The 19,232-nt window shown below is 44.9% G+C and overlaps 1 protein-coding gene across 6 annotated transcripts in view; it reads right to left on the minus strand.

Annotated features, from left to right (window-relative positions):
* Mcc (MCC regulator of WNT signaling pathway) overlaps positions 1-19,232 on the minus strand; it is a 445,938-nt gene that overhangs the window by 51,903 nt on the left and 374,803 nt on the right. For all 6 annotated transcript variants that reach the window (XM_048791968.1, XM_048791967.1, XM_048791969.1 and 3 more), the window contains 3 exons: positions 5,470-5,616; positions 4,442-4,531; positions 3,196-3,344 (listed from right to left, as the gene is read on the minus strand). In XM_048791968.1, coding sequence (XP_048647925.1) covers positions 3,196-3,344; positions 4,442-4,531; positions 5,470-5,616 — 386 coding nt within the window. The remainder of the gene's footprint in view (positions 1-3,195; positions 3,345-4,441; positions 4,532-5,469; positions 5,617-19,232) is intronic.

The following is a 19,232-nucleotide window of genomic DNA, read 5'->3' on the forward strand; positions in this document are numbered from 1 at the left end:
GCCCCTGTTCACGTTAAGACTTCTTGAAATGATCTGTGCTCTCTTGTTTATGACTCCAGTGTACATTCAGTCCCTGCTAATTAGATGAAGCCATTTACGCAGCCCACAGAGTTCCATGTGGCCAAACCCCAAATGCTCCTTCTTAGAATGCCTTTCTCACTGAGGTCATGGCGCCTCTGCTGGTTTCATCCTGTCTCGGAGGCCATTTCTTAGCCTCCTTATTCCCAGGAAAAGCTGTGCGGGTTGGTGCTCCTTTAGGGCTCAGTCTATTGGTGCTCCTTTACGGGCTCAGTCAGGGCTGTCTCCTTAACACTTTCACCCTCAGGGTGATTTTTATTTAGTTCTTGACTTTAAGAGGCATTTCTGTTCCCAGGGTTTGCAAACTTCTCTAGCCCAAACTCCTGAGTATCAGTCCCACATATCTAGCTACCTCCCATATTTCCAGCTAGGTGTCACATGCCACCTCCAGTTTAATATTCCAACAGGGAATTCTTGATTTTCCCCAAACTTTGTCTTTCCTCCCATCTTCTCCATCTCAGTAAATGCTACCACCATCTACCCAACAGTACAAGCTAGACACCCAAGAAAGATCTTTGAGACCAAGTATAAGCTAGACACCAAGTATAAGCTAGATAGCATCTTTGAGACCAACCTTTCTCTTACACCCAGACCTAATCCAGCTGGGGTTTGCATTGATTTTACATATCCTGAGCCCAGTGCCCACTGTGGACACCCTAGTCCACTGCCATCTCTCTTTACTTCGGTTCTTCTCTACCCTTTCCATTCTTCATTTCTGAATGATCTTTCAAAATATAAATCAGGTCTCATTCTTCCCCATTTTAAAATTTAACCTAATAACCTCCAGTAACACATAGCATAAGTTATAAAATTTGTCGGTGCCCTCAAAATCCACATTCAAATTCATCCTGGCTTCATGACCACCTTATCTCATGTAATTCCTCCTTTTTCTCACCCTAGTTCAGTTCCACTGGTCTTTGGACTGAAATTCAAGACAATTTCTTTCCAGTCTTCAGGTAGTTAAATTGGCCCATAAGAATCTTTGTGGTTTGTCATATAGCTGTTTCTTTTCCCCTATAATCTCAGAGTAAACCTTCCCCTCTTCAAGACATATACCAAAAATCCACTCTCGGGCCGGGGGTGTAGCTCAATGGTAAAGCACTTGCAGTGCAGGAGGCCTTGGGGTCCATCCTCAGCATTGCAACGACAGCAAAAAGGAAATAAAAAAAAAAATCTGTCACTGTCCTTTTATGTCCATCGAGGAGCTTTCTCATCTCATCTGCTCGCTTTTTGTCCATCTCCCCTAATAGAATACAAACTCCATGAGAGCAAGAATTTTGTCCATTTTGCTTTCTTTGCATGCCAAATAGCCCAGCACATAGTGGATACATAACACAGATGTGCTTAACGAGGAAAAACACCTCCCCTCCCCGAAGGGAAATCACAAAGTTGAAGGCTAGCATTTTTTTAGAGTAACAGGGCTTCAACTTTGAGAAAGGTAGTTAAAGAGAAGATACTAGGACATGTTGGTAGGTTATTTCTAAGAAATTCTAGATTCCAGCTGCAACTACTATCACAGAGAGGACAGTGGACGTGAGGTCAAAGGGCAGGGGCTGGAATTCTGCCTCAGTTATTCAATAGCTCTGGGCTTAAGGCAAGTCACTCAATTTTCAACTGCAAAGCCTTTGTTTTCTGATTTGCAAAATGAGACTACCTTACCCTCACAAGTTGAAGCCTAGGTAGTTGTTTGTGAGAGCCCAAGTTGTTAAATAACACAATAATGTGAGTTACAAGTACTAAAATATTCCCTCATCCTTTGGCCTCTCCTGAGTACACATAATTGAGGAGAAAGGTACATCCCCCCAAATTCAGCTACAGAACAGGCTTATTAAATCCCAGAGTCAGTAGAGAGCAGATTCTCACTAAAAGAGGGCCCCCCTCAAAAGGCATCTGACTTCATTACATTGCAAAGGGCATATCTGATTTAATCTTTAAGCATTCCCAGGCCAGTGATACTGAGAAGCAGTACTTGCTACGAGGTAATCATCAGGCTTGTCACTGTTAAGTATTTAGGATTTAATAAGGAAACCATTTAATTTCCAGATTTAAAATGACCTAGATTGCCACATTTCCTTAGTTCTCAAGAACTATATTAAACAGCTTCAATTCAGGAAGGACTAACATGATATTTAATTTATTCAGCTTTGCCACACACAAGAGGAATGGAATGAAGCAATGGTGGATGGGAAACGGCATCCGCATTTCTTCATGGTTAGCTCATCAGCCTTCCAAGTCCTTGCTGTGCTCTCCCACTAAGGATGGCTAGGTCAAGGCAGTCCCACCACACTTGGATGTGGTTACAAAGTCCATCCTGCTATGACAGAACAAGGCCGTGACAGAGAGGTCACCATGGCTTGGCCCTGGTCCTTGTCCTTTACATTTCTACTGACTCCCTCACAACTAGGCTGACATGCAGCCAGTCTTACCAAGAAGCAGAAGAGCAAACTCAAACTACCTCTTTCGTGGGAACTGGGAAGAATCCATGAAACTGGGCATATGGTAGATTTACTCTAAGTCAGACAGTTAGGATAAGACGTAGGGACCCAGACCAACAGCATAAATAAAGTGAGTCAACATGCGGGAATAGCAGGGAGAGTTAGAGCAGGGTGCTTAGCTGAAGCCTGGAATATCTCTGCCAGACTGCCTGTGCTGTTTCCTGGAAGATCCAGGCGCCCCCGGGACGCTGACTCAACATTCCAGGACTTCCCTCCGTGGCTCTGTGCAGCAAGGGCCTGCGTGCTTGGCAGCCATCTGTGACCTACTTGCCACTCTCTATGGACTGCTCCCAGGACTTGCTATGTCATTTGCAAGGTCCAGGATGAAATGAAAAAGCAGAGCCCCTTGTTTGTAAATTAGTAAGAATTTAAAATGGTGACTTGTAAAGCAAGTGTGGAGTTTTTCTAAGCACGAGGTCCTGTGGGAACACAGGTCACATTCCATGAGGTGGCCCTGACTACTTCAAGCAAGTCTCCTGTGGCCCAGATGGTGGAAACCCCCACCTCACTGGCTTGACAGCCTCATTCCAGGCCACAATACACACTCCAACTGGAATGAACCTTTGGAAAAGGAAGGGAGGACCAGCTCTCGACCCCCCAAATATGAAGGACTGATCCTTACCTATTTAGCCGTTCTGTCTCCACCTCGAACTCTCTAATCTTGCTTTCAGAGATGGCAGATCCATGTGAGTACAGCGTCTGGAAAATCTCTTGGATGTTGGAGCAGTCCTGAAGCGAATGGGCCAGGTGTTCCGCCACGCTGCTGGATACCTGCACAAAGGAGTGTTAAATCCCCTCTGGAGAGTGTCAGTTTAGGGACCCTGGTCCCCAGGATCACTGCATGCACAACAATTTACACTATGATTCCTTGATGTATCTTAGTTTTTATATTATAATTCTAACATAAAAAGCTAACTAATGAAAGCAGTATATAAAACACAAAATACAGCTACATCTCCCCAAGCATCTGCCTCTGAACAGCAAGAGGGGGGCCAAGATGTCTCCCTAGGGCCCCTGAAATTTTGGATAAAATTTAAACACAATCTGGGAGTCCTTCCCCTTTCCTGAACCCTCTGCCATTCCAGGCCACTGTTGATGGTTAACTATGGCCAAAGAGGTTGACTTCTTTATTTTCACAACCTGGATTTCACATGGAGTCTCAATGCATACAATTTGGGGAGTGGGGTTTGTGCCAAGTATTAACCCAGGGCCTTGTGTGGACCAAGCAAGCATTCTGCCATGAAGCTGCCATTTTGCTTAGTGAAAAATTTCAAATTAGGGTCTTTTAAAAGCCCTTTCCAGGAGCTCTCCACTCCTGAGGATCAAACAGCCCACTCTCGGGCCTCATGTCCAATCCTGTAAGATACCCCTTAGGGAACTAAAACTACTCCCTTGTCACCATGGCTCAGCTCTTACACTCCAGCGGGTGGTGTTCCCACTGGGGACTCTGCTCTAGCACTGGCCACACTTCAAAGGCGGCTTCATCCTCACTGGAGAGCACATTCCCTTCAAGAGGGATGTGCAAAAGGCACAGTTCTTTTGAGTTTCATGACTCCCTTGGTCTCTGGGGGACAGGGCGATGGAAAACAGATACTTCAAGACTTCATTGACATTACCAGGAACTATACCCAAATGTTTTCTTTCTAAATGGTTTCAAGCGGGGGTGGGGGGGGATTTCCCTTAAAAGCTGAAGAAGTAACTCACCACATGAAAACCACTATACATTTTAATCTGACCCCGTGGAAAGAAACCAGGTATGATTTATTATTATCATTAACCAGTTTATTGGAAGTGAACTGCAGAAGTTCAGCCATCCAGGAGACGTTGTCTATGTGGCTCTCAGGCGCCTGCTTCTCAGCCACACTCACCCCTATGCTGCTGATTTCTGAGCCCAGTACTGGTCGATCCGACGACGAGGACTCAGATCTCGTCTTTGACAGCTTCACTCTCTCTGCGATCTTACAGAAGAAAACATTCATCAGAAAAGCGCACCCCACTCCTCGATCCAATGTCGCCATCACGTTCACACAGGACCATGGTTTAACCACGTCAATTAAATTGATAATGTCATAAAAATAACTCCCTTGTCCAATTCTTCTACCATCAACTTAACCCAGGCTTCTCCACCTCAGCAATACTGATATTTTGGGTTAGATAATTCTTTGTTGGGGGTGGGGGGATGTGTTCTGTGTATTGTAGGATATTTAGCAGCATCTCTGACCTCTAGCCACAAGATGCCAGTAGCATTCCAGCTGTGACCATCCAAAATGTCCCCTGGGGACAAAATCACTTCTGTTTCACCCAACTTGCTAAATTTGAGGGCCAATGTTACTAGGGAGAGTGGGAGGGCTACCAGGCAAGAAGACAAGCATCTTTGAATAGTCTTTCTGTAACAGAAGCAACATAGGAGCTAGGGGACTGTGGCAGAGGACAAGTGGGACACCTTCTCCAAACGCCTGCACGCTGTGATGCCCTCCTTCTTTTTTTTTTTTTTTTTTGCTGTCAAAGCTGGTGGTCCATGAGGGGGCAGATCATTGGCTCATTCAGAGTCCCCGCTGGGCTGAACCTTAGTCCTCTGAGAGTAACTGTCCCTCCACTGTGAAGTATTGTAGCACTTGACAAAACATCTCACTGTTTGCAATGACTTGTCAGCTGTGACATTCTCCAGCTGGCTGATTAATGAGAGCTGGCCTCCAGGTTGTAGTCAAAAGAAACTTAAAACTATTAGCAGGTTATCTCTCCCTGCAGCTCCGCGCGGGAGGCCTGTGCATAGTCCCAGGGGAAGCTCCTGGGCCAGCTGAACTAAGGGAAAGCCTTCACAGTGGCACTAGGAGGGGGCTGGGACTTTTAGATAAGGGGAGGTGTTCCCACCATCAGTCCATCCCCAGGAGCTCACCTTGGCAATTGGAATGTCATTGCTGCTGCTGCTGGTGCTCAGCTCTCCGGTGCTAGGGTTAATCGGGCGGTTGGCAGAAGTGAGGCGGCCAGGGCTGGAGGGACCTGCAGCCTGAACGCTCTGCAGTCTAGTCTGAAGCTCTCGAACCTGAAACCAAAATTACTTTAGACGGGACTGGCGGTTTCCCTGGCCGAAGAATAAAAGAGCCAGATGGGCTGATGGCAAGGCTTTCCTTTACATTAAGGGATCAGCTTCACTGTAATACTAAATCGGCTAAGTTCACCTAAGTCACTGTATCCTCAACTGGACCTGCCACTGACAGTCATCTGTTCTTTACAAGCAACTGTGTTATCTACAATGCTGAAAGCTTCTAACAGGGCCCAGCTTTAGGGCATGTTTATTCATGCAGAGATTCAAGTGCCTAAACCTGTGCTGGGTGCTGCAGAGAAAGGACTTGGGATAAAATCTTCACTCTCATCGAACTGAGACCCTAGAGGAGGGGAGAGACAAATGATCTCTGCACAAGAGCACCTGAGTGCTAGAAACCCTGACCTTGAGGGTTACAGGCAGCAGGAAAGGGGAGAAAGCAACTCCACCTGATGTCCCCCGGAGAGCATAAGAAGGACAGACAGCGGGCTTGAGGCGAGTCTCACAGATGAACAAGTAAGAGGCTGGTTTGGGGGTAGCATCACGGGGGATGAGGGTGAGGATAGCCCAGCTTGCACAGGGGCCCAGGGTTGGGTGATGTGCGGTGTTTGAAGAACTGAAAGTTATGGGGGATGTGTGGTTTTGAAGATTTTATGTGCTGGGAGGGAGGTTAGGGTAAGATGAAGGGACAGGGATGGCACCAGCAGCTTCCCCCAAGTGACTTGAAATGGGACCATCCCTGAAACAGTGGGAAGGAATATCTAAATAGCCCTTCATTATAAAAAAGAAACACCAGGCTCTTTGTATTACATTTAAGATATACATTTATCTGCACAGAATTCAAATATCCATGTCCCACTTCTCTATGGAGATAGCTCTGTGATTTCCAAGGGAAAAAGGGTTCCAAATAAGCAGAGAGAGTTGCTAGAAATCAGTCATTCGAATCACCTTGATCACATTTTACTATGAGTCTTTATCTTAAAGTGCAAACTGACTCCAGGACCCAGGGGCCATCACGAATGAATGGAGACCAGACCCGCCTGGAGGAATGAGCACTAGCACATTTAAAGAAGAGCTTCCGAACTTTATGATGTGCCAGAATGCCCTAGAAGGCTTGTTAAAACAAAGATTCCAGATCCCCCAGCCCACCAGGATTCAGGTTTAGTAGCACTGAATGAAGCCAGGAATTTGTATATCTAATGAACTCCCCAAGGATCCTGCCACCGCCTGCTGCTACTGTAAGGGGTCCCCAAAGCCACAAGGCACGTTAATCTCATAGATTCGCAGCCCAGAGTCAGCCCTGCTGCCAAAGCCCTTCCAGGCAAGGACAGAGAACAGGCACACAGCCCCCTTCACTAGAAGCCACTGCCAGGCTTTTCATTCTAAATGTCTGGGATGGCTCCACCCTGCTAACTTGGGAACCAAAAGTAATTGAAATTTCAATAATTCATCAACATATTAGAAGCCAAAATAGGGAAATTCCCCTGGAGCAAATTGCACTCAATAGTGAAACAGCTCCAAAGTGCCTACTGCTCCCCGGCTCCCAGGGAATTGATGGCAGCGTGTGCCGTCCTCACCACCCTACACGTAGCACCCACCCACCTCGAAGCAGCTCACACACTAGAGAAACGGATCCTGCCGAAGCCAAGTTGTACTGCTGGTGAGAGATCACGGGGCACGTTCTGGGAGGGCCTCCGACAAACCAAAGAACAGCGTCAGTGTGGATATCTCATTATGCCAGATGGCAAAGGAAGGGAGAGAGCCCATGTTCCTGTCAGGAGAAACCTCCCTGGTGGAGACTATGGATTTCGATTTCCACTGCAGTGAAAGTCTGATGAGGTCCTGAATAATTAACAATGTTAACATCACTCCAAAACCTACATTGTGTCTGAATTGTACACAAAACCATCAGTGGCCTGTCCTCAGAATCCCAAGAGGCCTACTAATTTATTTTATTTATTTTTAAATACAAATGGTCTGGCACTATTCATAAAAATTTCATTGAAACTTTTTTTCTTTTTATTTTTGTACTGGTGATCGAACCCAGGGGCACTCAATCACTGAGCCACATCCCAGCCCTTTTTGTATTTTATTTTAAGACAGGGTCTCACTATGTTGCTTAGGGCCTTACTAAGTTGTCGAGGCTGGCTTTGAACTCGAAATCCTCCTGCCTCAACCTCCCAGGTCGCTGGGATTACAGGAGTGTGCCACCATGCCCTGCCCCTGAAACTATGTTTTAAAAACATTTCTTCTAATCACAACATCATATGAATCATATTCATTGTGGAAAATGTAGACAGTGAAAATTAAAACAAGAGAGGCACTTACGTTCTATTGGTGCAGAGACAATGTTTGTGGCCGCTTGGCATGGTGTGCCAAATAAAATAATTTCTAAATCTAAATGTCCATTTTTACTTTAAAAGCTCTGGAGCCAGGGAATGTTCTGAAAACCCTAAAGAATGATAAACATGCTTATTTGGGGCTACGCTTTATTATTTGATGATAATTGTAAGGCAGTGGAGTGGGGGGTTCAGCTGGAGGGAGTTTAGTAAGCCTCTGCTGGAAAGACAGCTGCTGGATGGTTAGATGGCCTCCTCCCCCTCTTGATTTGGGGGTGGGGATCTCAATGAACTTACATGAATAAATACACAGAATCCAAGGCTACGGTCAATTTGCTGAGTCAGCTCAGCAAAGCCTGGGAGAGGCACAGGCACGTAGCTCTCAGAGCACTGGCTTTCCTTCTCACTCACTTGAGTGCATTTTGTCTTCCAAAAAAGATATGTCCAAATTCTAACCCACAGTATCTGTGAATGCGACTTTATTTCAAAGCAGGGTCTTTGCAGATATAATTAAGGATCTCTAGCTGAACTAATTTTTTTATTTGGTGGGCCCTATCTAATGACTAGTGTCCTTAGAAGAGAAGGAGTGGGAGACCGAGACACAGGGAAGAAGGTCATGTGAAAACGGAGCCAGGGACAGGCCACAAGTCAGGGAATGCTAGGAGCGACCAGAAGCTGGGACAGGCAGAAAGGGTTCTCCCCTGAGCCTTAGGGCTCACCCTAAGATGTCATGGCTCTGCCACTAACACCTGAATTTTGAACTTCTGGACTTCAGAAATTTTCCTGTAAATTTGAGTTACCATGTTTGTGGTAATTAATTCATATACCCATCTTTCATTGAAGGTTTTTTACTAAAGGAAATACGTTTCTCTATCAAATGTATGTCGTAGAGTTAGACAGTGGAGTGGGATTAAAGATGGCCAAGCATATTCCAGACCTGAGGACAGCCAAGAATAAAGGCAAGCCTGAGGTAGGGCTCAAACTCATGGAAAGACCCTTCAACACCCTTCTTGGTCTTTCTCAGTTGGGTTCCTCAACAACAGGACCTAACCCAGGTTGCCACATTCTTCCTGAAGTTACTACATAGCTGGTGTCCACCCAGACAAATGGAGGTTGCTCTTGGAACAGAGCATGGGAACTCTAGTAGAGTATGAAGACAGTGAGGTTCTTATCTTCCAGGGGCTCGGAATTGAGCAAAACATCACAAGGCTCTGCAAAGGCTATCAACAAGGGGGTGGCAGTGCAGATGAGGAGTCTGCCTTACCTGCAGCAAAGGTGAGATCCCCTCTTGAAGGCTGAGCAGCCTTCAACAAGCAAGTAAAAAGGAAAAGATGGGGGCGGGGACTCTGGAGAGCTCAAGTAAGGAAATGACAGTAAGAGGCCAGAACTCTGCTTCTTCTTGGTATTTCTTTATGGATTTTATAAGAATCACTTGATGAGTAAGGAAAAACTCATGGAGTGAGGAGGGAAAAGTTGGTGAGAGCATTACTAATGGTTCAGGTGAGAAACAACGAGGGCTTAGACAGACAGTGAAGTGGGATAAAGATAGCCAAACACACTCCAGCGCCTGGCTGGACACACCGAAGTTACCCTGTTCCATACACCGGAACCTGGTAGAGTACAAAGCTGAGATTCTTCTCTTCCAGACAGAACTTTCTGTCATGACAGGAAAGTACAGTGGCACTGTCCGCTATTGTAGCCACCAGACACAGGAGGCCACCGAGCACTTGTAGCATGCCTACTGTACCCAAGGTACTGAATTTTAAACTGCACTTAATTAAGTTCAAATTTAAATAGTTGTGCATGGCTAGTTGTCGCTGTTATCTGTCAATACAGTTCTAGGAATATTCAAAGAGGTAAAACAACCACCCAAACCTGCCACTGGGTGACTGAATGGATCATGGTTCTACTCAGCACAGGGTAAAACATAAGAAGGAGCTGATTTTTTTCAGAGAGAATTGAAGATGTCAGCTTTGGACATGTTGAATTTGAGGTAACCCAGGGGATGTGAGTGAGGACCTTCAGCTGACAATTAGATACATAAGCCTGAAGGAAGGGGATCAGAGCTGAACTTACAGACTTAGGAAATCTGGTTATGGCTAAGGCCCAGGCAGTGGGGTAGGGCAGTGGCCTGTGCATAGCTGGCAGAAGTAGAGGGTCAGTGGAGGACAGGAAAGGGGGCAATAAGGAGGGTGAGTTTGCCCTGCACAGGACAATAGGAAACAATAGGAAATAGAGAATAGGAAACAGGGCTGGGGATGTGGCTCAAGTGGTAGCGCGCTCAGTGCGGCCCGGGTTGGATCCTCAGCACCACATACAAACAAAGATGTTGTGTCCGCCGAAAACTAAAAAATAAATATTAAAAATTTCTCTCTCTCTCTTTAAAAAAAAAAAGAGAATAGGAAACACCCCATCTGATGGCTTTTCTTTTTTTTCTGCTAAGCATAAGGGAGAGAATTAGCAGGTGTCAGGTATGATGACAAAGGAAGCTAGCTGACTTAGGGCCAAAAAGAGAAACAGAAAAAAAGAAAAAAGCAAGCTTACACAGCAAAACTGAGATCTGGCTGGGCTCTTTCATTCTGGATGGCAGATTGAGTAAATGCACGTTTTCTTCAAACGCCAGAGACCTCATTAAAACCACAGTAAAGAATAAATTTTTAAAAGGATTAATACCATAACAGAGAAAAGAACATGCTTTGGGCATTAGCAGAAACAAGACCTGGGCACATTTCTTAAAGGCCAACTGGAAGGAAGACTCCAGCACCCATGGAGGAAACAGAATGAAAAAATTCTGTGATGTACACAAAGGGAGGCGCCCAATCTACCCAGGAGGACGGCAGGGTTTGGATTCCGCTTTGGCAGATGCCATGAAGGACAAAAAGCAGAGAAGCAGGGCTGCAAACAGGTTTTCAGAGGTTGCGGTTCTGTAACTGTACACAGAACTGAAAATTCCCAGCGAATGACAGCTTTCGCTGAGAAAGTCAACAGGCACTCCTCCTATTAAAAATGCACAGAAATGCTGCATTTAAAAAAAGGAACAATGAGAGGGGAATTCATTGCCAAGGTTAAAAGAAAGAGTGAAATCTCCAGGTGCCAGGAGAGAGAACTGAAGCTAGAAAGGTTGGCGGGGGAGGGGGAGTGCTGCGCCAGCTGCTGAGGCAGAGGGGGTGTTGATGGGGAGGGGCTGCAGATGGAGGTGGGCTCCTGCAGGCCAGGCAGTGCCCCTGAGCACCACGCCCTTCCCCAAATAAAGCCTGGAGCTTTCCAGTCCGGTCCGGTCTGAAAAGTGGGTTGAAAGTGCCTCCTATAAAGCCAGAAGGCATCTCTGGGTTGTGCAGAGGAGAAAACTCTAAGAAACAAAACTGCAGACCTGTGGCACAGTTGGGTGTGTCATCCAAATGAATATTCTCTAGACATTGCAGACTTATCCATTAACACAGAAAACTGATCTGGGTTTTGCTAGGCGACCTACTGCCTTGGAAACTTAATTTGTAAATTGCCCAGTTATCATTAGGTAACTTAGGCGACTTCTGCTTCCCAAGACTGGGGACCCAGGACCACAAAGCTTCCAGACACAGAAAGACCACTGCAGAGAGAGGAAGATAAAACCAGAGTCAGCCACCTAAGGCAAGAGATGAATTCACCCCAGAAGAAGAAACAGCAAACTGTAAAGCACATCACAATACATACATTTAGGATGCTTAGAAATAAAAAGTATAATTTTCATAAAGAGTAGGTCTGTTCTGTTCAATACTGCTTGGCCAACGCCTCCAACAGAGACTGATGGTTAGTCTTGAGAAAATCTGTTAAATGTTGCTAAAAAAAAAACTTGTCACCACAAAATCTAACACCTAGCTAGACTACTGTTAGTGTAGGAGGCTGAATAATGGCCCCCAAGGAGTCCTCGTACTAATCCCTGAGACCTGGAAATATATCACCTTCCACAGCAAACAGACTTTGAGATGGGGAGATGGTTCTGGATTACCCAGGTGGGCTCAGTCCTCACGAGGGCCTTGGAGGAGAGAAACACAGTGCCGAACCGAGTTTTCAAATGCTATGCTGCTGGCTTTGAAGAGAGGGAGGGGCAGTCAAAGAAGCGGCTGCCTCTGGATTCAGGGAAGGTGGGGAGGCAGACCCTCCCCTCACGCCTCCAAAGGGAGGCAGTCCTGCCTACACCTGGATTTTAGCAAAAGTGACACATTTTAGACTTCTGACCTCTGGAACCATAAGATAAGAAATCACTAAGTTTGTGACAATTTATTACCACATCTGCAGCAAAGGATATAACTCTCAAGAATGTAGGCAACCGTCATGTGTGGACCTAAAAAATCTGATCTCATAGAAGTTCAGAGTGGAATGGTGGCTCCCAGAGGTGGGGAGAGTGGAGAGGAGGGAATCTATATACTCAGAGTAATCCTTATCAAAATATCAGAGACAGTCTTCACAGGACTAGAATAACAATCATAAAATTTATATAAAACCACACACAATAAAAGATTCCTGAACAAACAAAGTAAACTTGGGTGAAAAGAATGAAACTACCTGACTTCAAAATACACACACTACAAAGCTGTGGTAGTCAAAATAGCATGGTATTGTCCTAAAAACAGACACACAGACCGATGGAACAAAAAAACAGAGAGCCTACAAATAAGCCCACCCTTCCACAAAGGTGCTAAGGACAAGCCTTGGAGATAGCACAGCCTCTGCAATAAATGGTGGTTATCAGAGGCTGGGGACAGGAGGGAGGCAAGGAGAGAGCGATAAGGAAGGGTTAATCATGGGTACTAAGTCACAGGAACAAAAGTTCTGCTGTGCTACTGTTCAGAAGAGTGACTATAGATAAGACTGTACTGAACATTTCAAAAAGAAGAAATGATTTCAAATCTTTTCACCATGAAGAAATGACGTTTACAGAGACAGATGTTTACCCTGACTTAATATTACACAACATACCTATGTATTGAAGCATCACATCTTAGCATATAAAAATATACAATTTTTATGTTTTTATATCACTTTTTAAAAACTGTAATAAAACATAAAGGTTAAAAAAGGAGGGGGTGGGTAAAAATAAAGACTGTCAAAGATTAAGAATTTATTACCCAGCCAGGCGCGATGGTGCACGCCTGTAATCCCAGTGGCATGGGAGGCTGAGGTAGGAGAATCATAAGTTCAAAGTCAGCCTCAGCAACTTGGCAAGGCCCTAAGCAACTCAGTGAGACCCTGTCTCTAAATAAATTACACAAAAGGGCTGGGAATGTGGCTCAGTGGTTTAATCCCTAGTACTACCACCCCCCCACACCAAGAAAAAAAGAATTTATCACCCTTAGATCTTTGCTAAAATTAAGAACTTCCCAAGGATACATGCTCAAGAAATTAAACCAGAGAACAACAGGATGAAATAAACCAAGGTAAGCATCAGAATCAGCAGGAATGTAGGGGCAGGAGATACCCTCTTATGCCACTGCTGAGCAAGAGACTGATGAGCCAAGCCAGAAAGCCACTGGTAGGACTTGGTCAAATCAAGAATACACATACCCTAGGGTTCAGCAAGCTCACTCTTGGACATGGATGGAATCCAGAGAACTGCCCATGGGACCAGAAGGGGCACATGAAATTGACCACACCCTAGGATGCTGTCTGTGGTTGCAGGAGAAGGAAGCCATCTGATGTGATGGCTGGTCACACTAGAAGCCCTTATTCACATGAGGCTAGATGTTCATGCAGCAATACAGACAAATCAACCATTAGAGTGCCAAGGAGAACAAAGAGAGGGCCTTAGCCCAGGAACATTTCTGCCAATTAAAAACAACACACAAAACACCACATATCTTACAAGTGCACACAAAAAAATGGGGGAAAGAGAATGAGTAATAAAAGCAATAAATAAATTCAAAGAGGGACCTTGGCCAGACCTATGAGTATTCCTTTAACTGAGGGATATAATTAACTTATCTCTCTGCCCTTGCCCCAGGGCCACATTAAAATAAAATATGAAAAAGAAAGTAAGCAGGAAGACAGGAGCTGGGAGCCCAGAGCCAGGAGCCTGAAGATTAGGCACAGATAGAAAGTGGGATTAGGGATTTGGTGTTAGGGCTGCCAAACACCCAGGGTCCTGTGCACATAACTGGTTTCTGAAATGGCAGGAGCCTCCCCCAAAACTGTGAGCCTGGGGCAAGTATATGACTGGGCAGCTCTGTGGGCGCTTCCATCTTCCAGGACCATTGGAGGAGCAGAGACACGGTGACGGAGCAAGCTGATAAAGTCATCTGTGACTATGGTTCACAGATGAGTGACAAGCAAGAATGAGAGGTGGCACGGGGTCCTGAGTGGGATCAGAGACATTATTATTACCCATCCACGACAGAGTCTGTTCCGCTGGCGATGTGCAGCAGTGCACACCAGGTAATTGTAATTTCAGGCAATTAGGTTGTAATTCATAATTTCCACGTGTAATGGAGCCGATTGTGAAGAGCAGATTCATGCTATAGAGGGGTGAGAATCACTAGTCCAGAAAAGCTCCACTTAATGAGTTTAAAGGCAGTTTGTTCCCATGCGGTTCTTGGAAAGCTCTCTCCTCCTGGTTTGTGGTATTTTGTAGAGAACCGACCTCCTAATAGAGATCTCATATGATATTTCTTAGAGTCCCCAAATAAAGGAGAAATCAGAATCAAATACAAAAAAAAAATGTACTTGTTCTCATAAATCTAATCTACATGGTGTTTCGGGAAAGCGGTGTTTCATTGTTCATGGCAGTTGTCAATGGGTTGCAACAGGAGAAGGAGAGCAGCATTTCACCCCCTGTAGGTTTGACAGGTGCATTGCTTTCTCTTGGTCTATAGCCCACTACGCTACCTGGATCCCATATCAAGATGGCAGCTTCAGGGAAAAGGTCAGCACATGGCTGTCTTCCTCATTCCTTAACAGCTCCCAACAAACGGAATCAAGCCACTTCCTCTGTAGCCAAGATGAGCCTTAAGCAGCCTCACAGGATGGAGAAGCCAGAGATGGAGAAGCAAACACTGGTGTCAACAACTACAACAGTGACCTCATGGCAAAGGTGTGGTAAAGCCCTCTTAGGGTACCAGGAAACAGTTCCCAGAGGAGGTGAAAGAACCACAGCTCTGAGGATTCTCTGCCTTGAGTCCTACTTAGAGCTTCCTCATCCTACAGAGAACACACGCTTCGCTGGACTTGAATCAAGTTGAAGCCATGCCTAGATAGCTCCTTCCTGGAATGTGCTCACTGTGCCTTCACTTCCCAGTCTTAGAATGCCAGGAAGGGGATCTGTGGAGCTCTATGGAACCAGACAGCTGTGTTACTATAACAGGATGGTTGCCTAACGGCTAGTCTGCATGGAAGGGATAGAATGAGGAAGAGGGAGAAGAGAACACAGAAAAGTGTCCAAACAACAGAACAGTGAAAACTGCATCCCATAATAAGGCTACCAGCATCTAAATTCTGATACCAAGAGCTAATACTAGCATAGGCCCAGGCAAGAGTGTTAAAACTTCCGTGGGACTTGGCATCTCCATCTCTAAAATGGTTACACATCAGGACTTTGGTACAGACTAAAGGAAATGTGCATCAATCGTTGCCCATAGCAAGTAAGTGCTTGAAAATGTTTAGTGTTATAATTTAGGCACTGAGTCCTGCTTTGCCCTTAGAAGTGTATATTTTTAGCGTGAGAGGGTTTGTTCAGCCTGAAAATGTTCAAAGGATGTTAATGTTATCAACACGATTAATGTAGTATTAAAAATAAACCTACTGAGCTCGTGTTGGTAACTAGCTCCCAGAACACCTGTTCTGCACCGGGTGAGTGGGGAGCTTGGTGCTGTGTCAGGCTGTGCCTCCTGGTTTTTGCAGCCCCCTGAGGCTTGTGCCCTGCTGGATCCACTCTCCCACTCTAGTCAGGCGACACTGTTAAGTGGGCAGGATAGATTCTACACAGCAGGGTGTCACTTGGGTATAGGTTCCCAAATGCTAGCCTGTGGGTCCCAAAGGAGCAGGCCAGGCAGTAACAGAAAGGCCTTGGTTCTCTTTCACTGCCCTAGAGAGGGAGACAGAAGGGACAACTGGAGAGGCTCTTGGCCCACATCCAGTGGGGGACTGGAAGACACTACCTTTCCCTTTCATGGAGACCAGCTGGGATGGGAGTGTGCTGGAGCCCACACCCTGGTTACTGGTTCAGTGGCTTGTGGTAGGGACCTGGGCACGTATTCCCTGAAAGAGCTCACCAAGGACTCGGAAGCCGAAATTTAAAGTCAGTACAAGATGGATAAGACTGATATGTGAGAACGCCTGTTTTCCTGGTTCTGACTGATTGATTGACTGATGTTTTGCAGTACTGTAGCTTGAACCCAGGGCCCTGCATGTGCTAGACAAGTGTTCTGTCACTTGGCTATATCCCAAGCCCTTTTATTTTATTTATTTATTTTTAATTTTTATTGTTGGTTGTTCAAAACATTACATAGTTCTTGATATATCATATTTCACACTTTGATTCAAGTGGGTTATGAACTCCCATTTTTACCCCGTATACAGATTGCAGAATCACATCAGTTACACATCCATTGATTTACATATTGCCATACTAGTGTCTGTTGTATTCTGCTGCCTTTCCTATCCTCTACTATCCCGCCCTCCCCTCCCCTCCCCTCCCCTCTTCTCTCTCTACCCCCTCTACTGTTATTCATTTCTCCCCCTTGTATTATTTTTCCCTTTCCCCTCACTTCCTCTTGTATGTAATTTTGTNTAAATGCCACATTTTTTTTTTATCCATTCGTCTATTTAGAGACATGGTCTAAGTTGCCCAGTTTGGCTTCTAACTCACCATCCTCCTGAGTCACTAGGATTATAGGTGTGAGCTACCGTGTCTGGCAGGGTCTCCGATTTCTATCAAGCATCTCTGGTATCATGATCAAAGCAAATAGTTCAACTGTGTCAGAACATTTATTTCTCAACAAATATCCATGTGCCCTTCTGTGGGTCTCAGTCCCTTTAAAATTAGGTGAAGCCATCAGTCTAGTTCTGGCCCAAAGGCAATGAGCAGAAGCCTTGAAGCACTAGGGTAAGACCTTTCAGGTGTGGTCTTAGGTGCCGGGCAGCCAACAACCTGGGCTCCTGAGTGAACATGTGGAGCAGAGATGTGTACCTGTCCCCAGTCCCATCCTGGACAATGGTGCAAACAAGGAAATAAGTGTCATACCATTGAGATATGGAAGCCAATCAGTACGGCAGAGTCAGTTTTATCCTGCCTAACCTACTAGCCATACAATAGGAGAGCCACCTGACGCCCCCATACTGAGGCTGGGTGGGGCCATTGGAGCCACACCCTCTCCCTCTGGGCTCCCTCTCACTGGGCCAGATTAGGGCTGGTTTGTATGAATCTTTCATGAATTTGAACCTAGCTAATATCACAGGCTGTGTCTCATTATGTAAAGATATTCCTAAGAAAAGATGAAACCAATAAGAAATGAACAAATATTCCCTAATGAACAAAAGAGAAAACAATTTTACTGGTTCATGAATATCAAACTGTTAAAGTTGAAAGGTATAGATCATTCTCCATAATCCATACATCATTTTTTTAAAAAAATACTGGACATTTGACCCACTGGAGATTTTATACTGGGGCGATTTACCACCAAGCTACACCTATAGCCCTTCTTATTGTTTATTTTGCAACAGGGTCTCACTAAGTTGCTGAGGCTGGGACCTCAAACTTGTGATCATCCAGCCTTATCCTCTGGAATCACTGGGATTATAGGCGTAATCCCATATGCCTATAGTCTGGTCATACTTCATTTTTGGTTTGTTAAACTTGAAAATTAAAGAAGACTATGAACAAGAGAAAAAGCAGAGTTGGAATGTGGCTCAGTGGTAGAGTGCTTGCCTTGTATTCATGAAGCCCTAGTTACGATCCCTAGTACCAGCAATAAAAGGGGGGAGATGGGGGAGCAATCACATCCTTTCACTGCCTAGATTTAGCCTCTGTTAATACACTGACATATTAGTGTCCTGACTATTTATCTATATATATATTTCTATATTAAAAGTTATACAACTATATAAACGTATTCACTTAACACTTAAAAAAACATTACAGGAAAGTTCAAATCCCCTTTGACCTACACTCCTAGGTACTTGTCCCTTGCATAACTATTATTATGACATTGGTTTATGTTGTTCTGGTTTATTTTAAATATTTGCACATACCCACATATAAATACATTGTAAATATATATTTACATGTAAATACATAGTAACTATATGATTCTGTCTTTCTTCATATACACCTGTTGTGGGAAGAGTATGAGGGAGGGAAGTGAAATGGGAAGAGTTTTCAGGAGTCTGTAAGAGTTTCCAAGGTAAAGCAGATGAGCCTGTATTTAACCTACCTAAGGTCACAACAGTTCACTGCTGGAAATATCTTCACTGTCACTGATTTTTAGTTAAAAATATCTCAGACATACTGAGTTAGCATATAACAGGAAACAATGTGGACAGAGCAAATGGCTGCTTCCAGTATAGACAAATTCTACTCAGGGCACATCAATTTGGCACTGTAACACTTCTAGTGAGGGTGGACTGTAGATGTTACAGAAAAAGCACATAATAGAGTCCTAGATAATCACATTAAGTAGCCCCTTTGTTTTAGTTCAGATTCTCTTTTTCATCTCCTCTGATATGGCCTCTAATCAACATGTGTCCTTGGAGATACTGAAGGTGGATTAGAATTGGTGTTTAGATCTAGTTAAGTTTCAGCCATTGGCTCCAGTGATCGGGATCTCTGGAGAACCCTGGCATCATAGAGAGGATGCTCCATAAACAGCCTTAGCTGCTGAGTTCCTGGGACAAGTGCTTGACCATGTACCGCACACCTGGCTGAGCAGAGCATCGCTGAGCACCCCTCAGCGCCCCTCAGCACAAGGACCTCTGCTACATGAGGACGACTATGGGCAGATAGTGCAGCCCATCATCTCTCCTGACATAATCACAGACATAAAAGTGACCCACAGGAGTAAATGACAGAATCGGTACTTTGAAAAGCTTATGGAAAAAAAAAAGTGCGGAGAGAGAGACAAGGTGTGGAGGAAATTTCTCCCTTCATACTTACACCTTTCCTGTCATCTCCTTTCCCAGCTTCCTGTTCCCCAAAGAGGTTCCATTGCCAGGAATTTGATGCTACTTTCTATTAAAGGAGATGAGGTGACAGGGAAGGAAAGGGGCTCTGAAGCTCTATGGAATTTTGCTTGTCCCTTTTCTGGCTGT

This window comes from Marmota marmota, unplaced genomic scaffold (assembly GCF_001458135.2).
Source record: "Marmota marmota marmota unplaced genomic scaffold, marMar, whole genome shotgun sequence".
Classification (NCBI taxonomy): domain Eukaryota; kingdom Metazoa; phylum Chordata; class Mammalia; order Rodentia; family Sciuridae; genus Marmota; species Marmota marmota.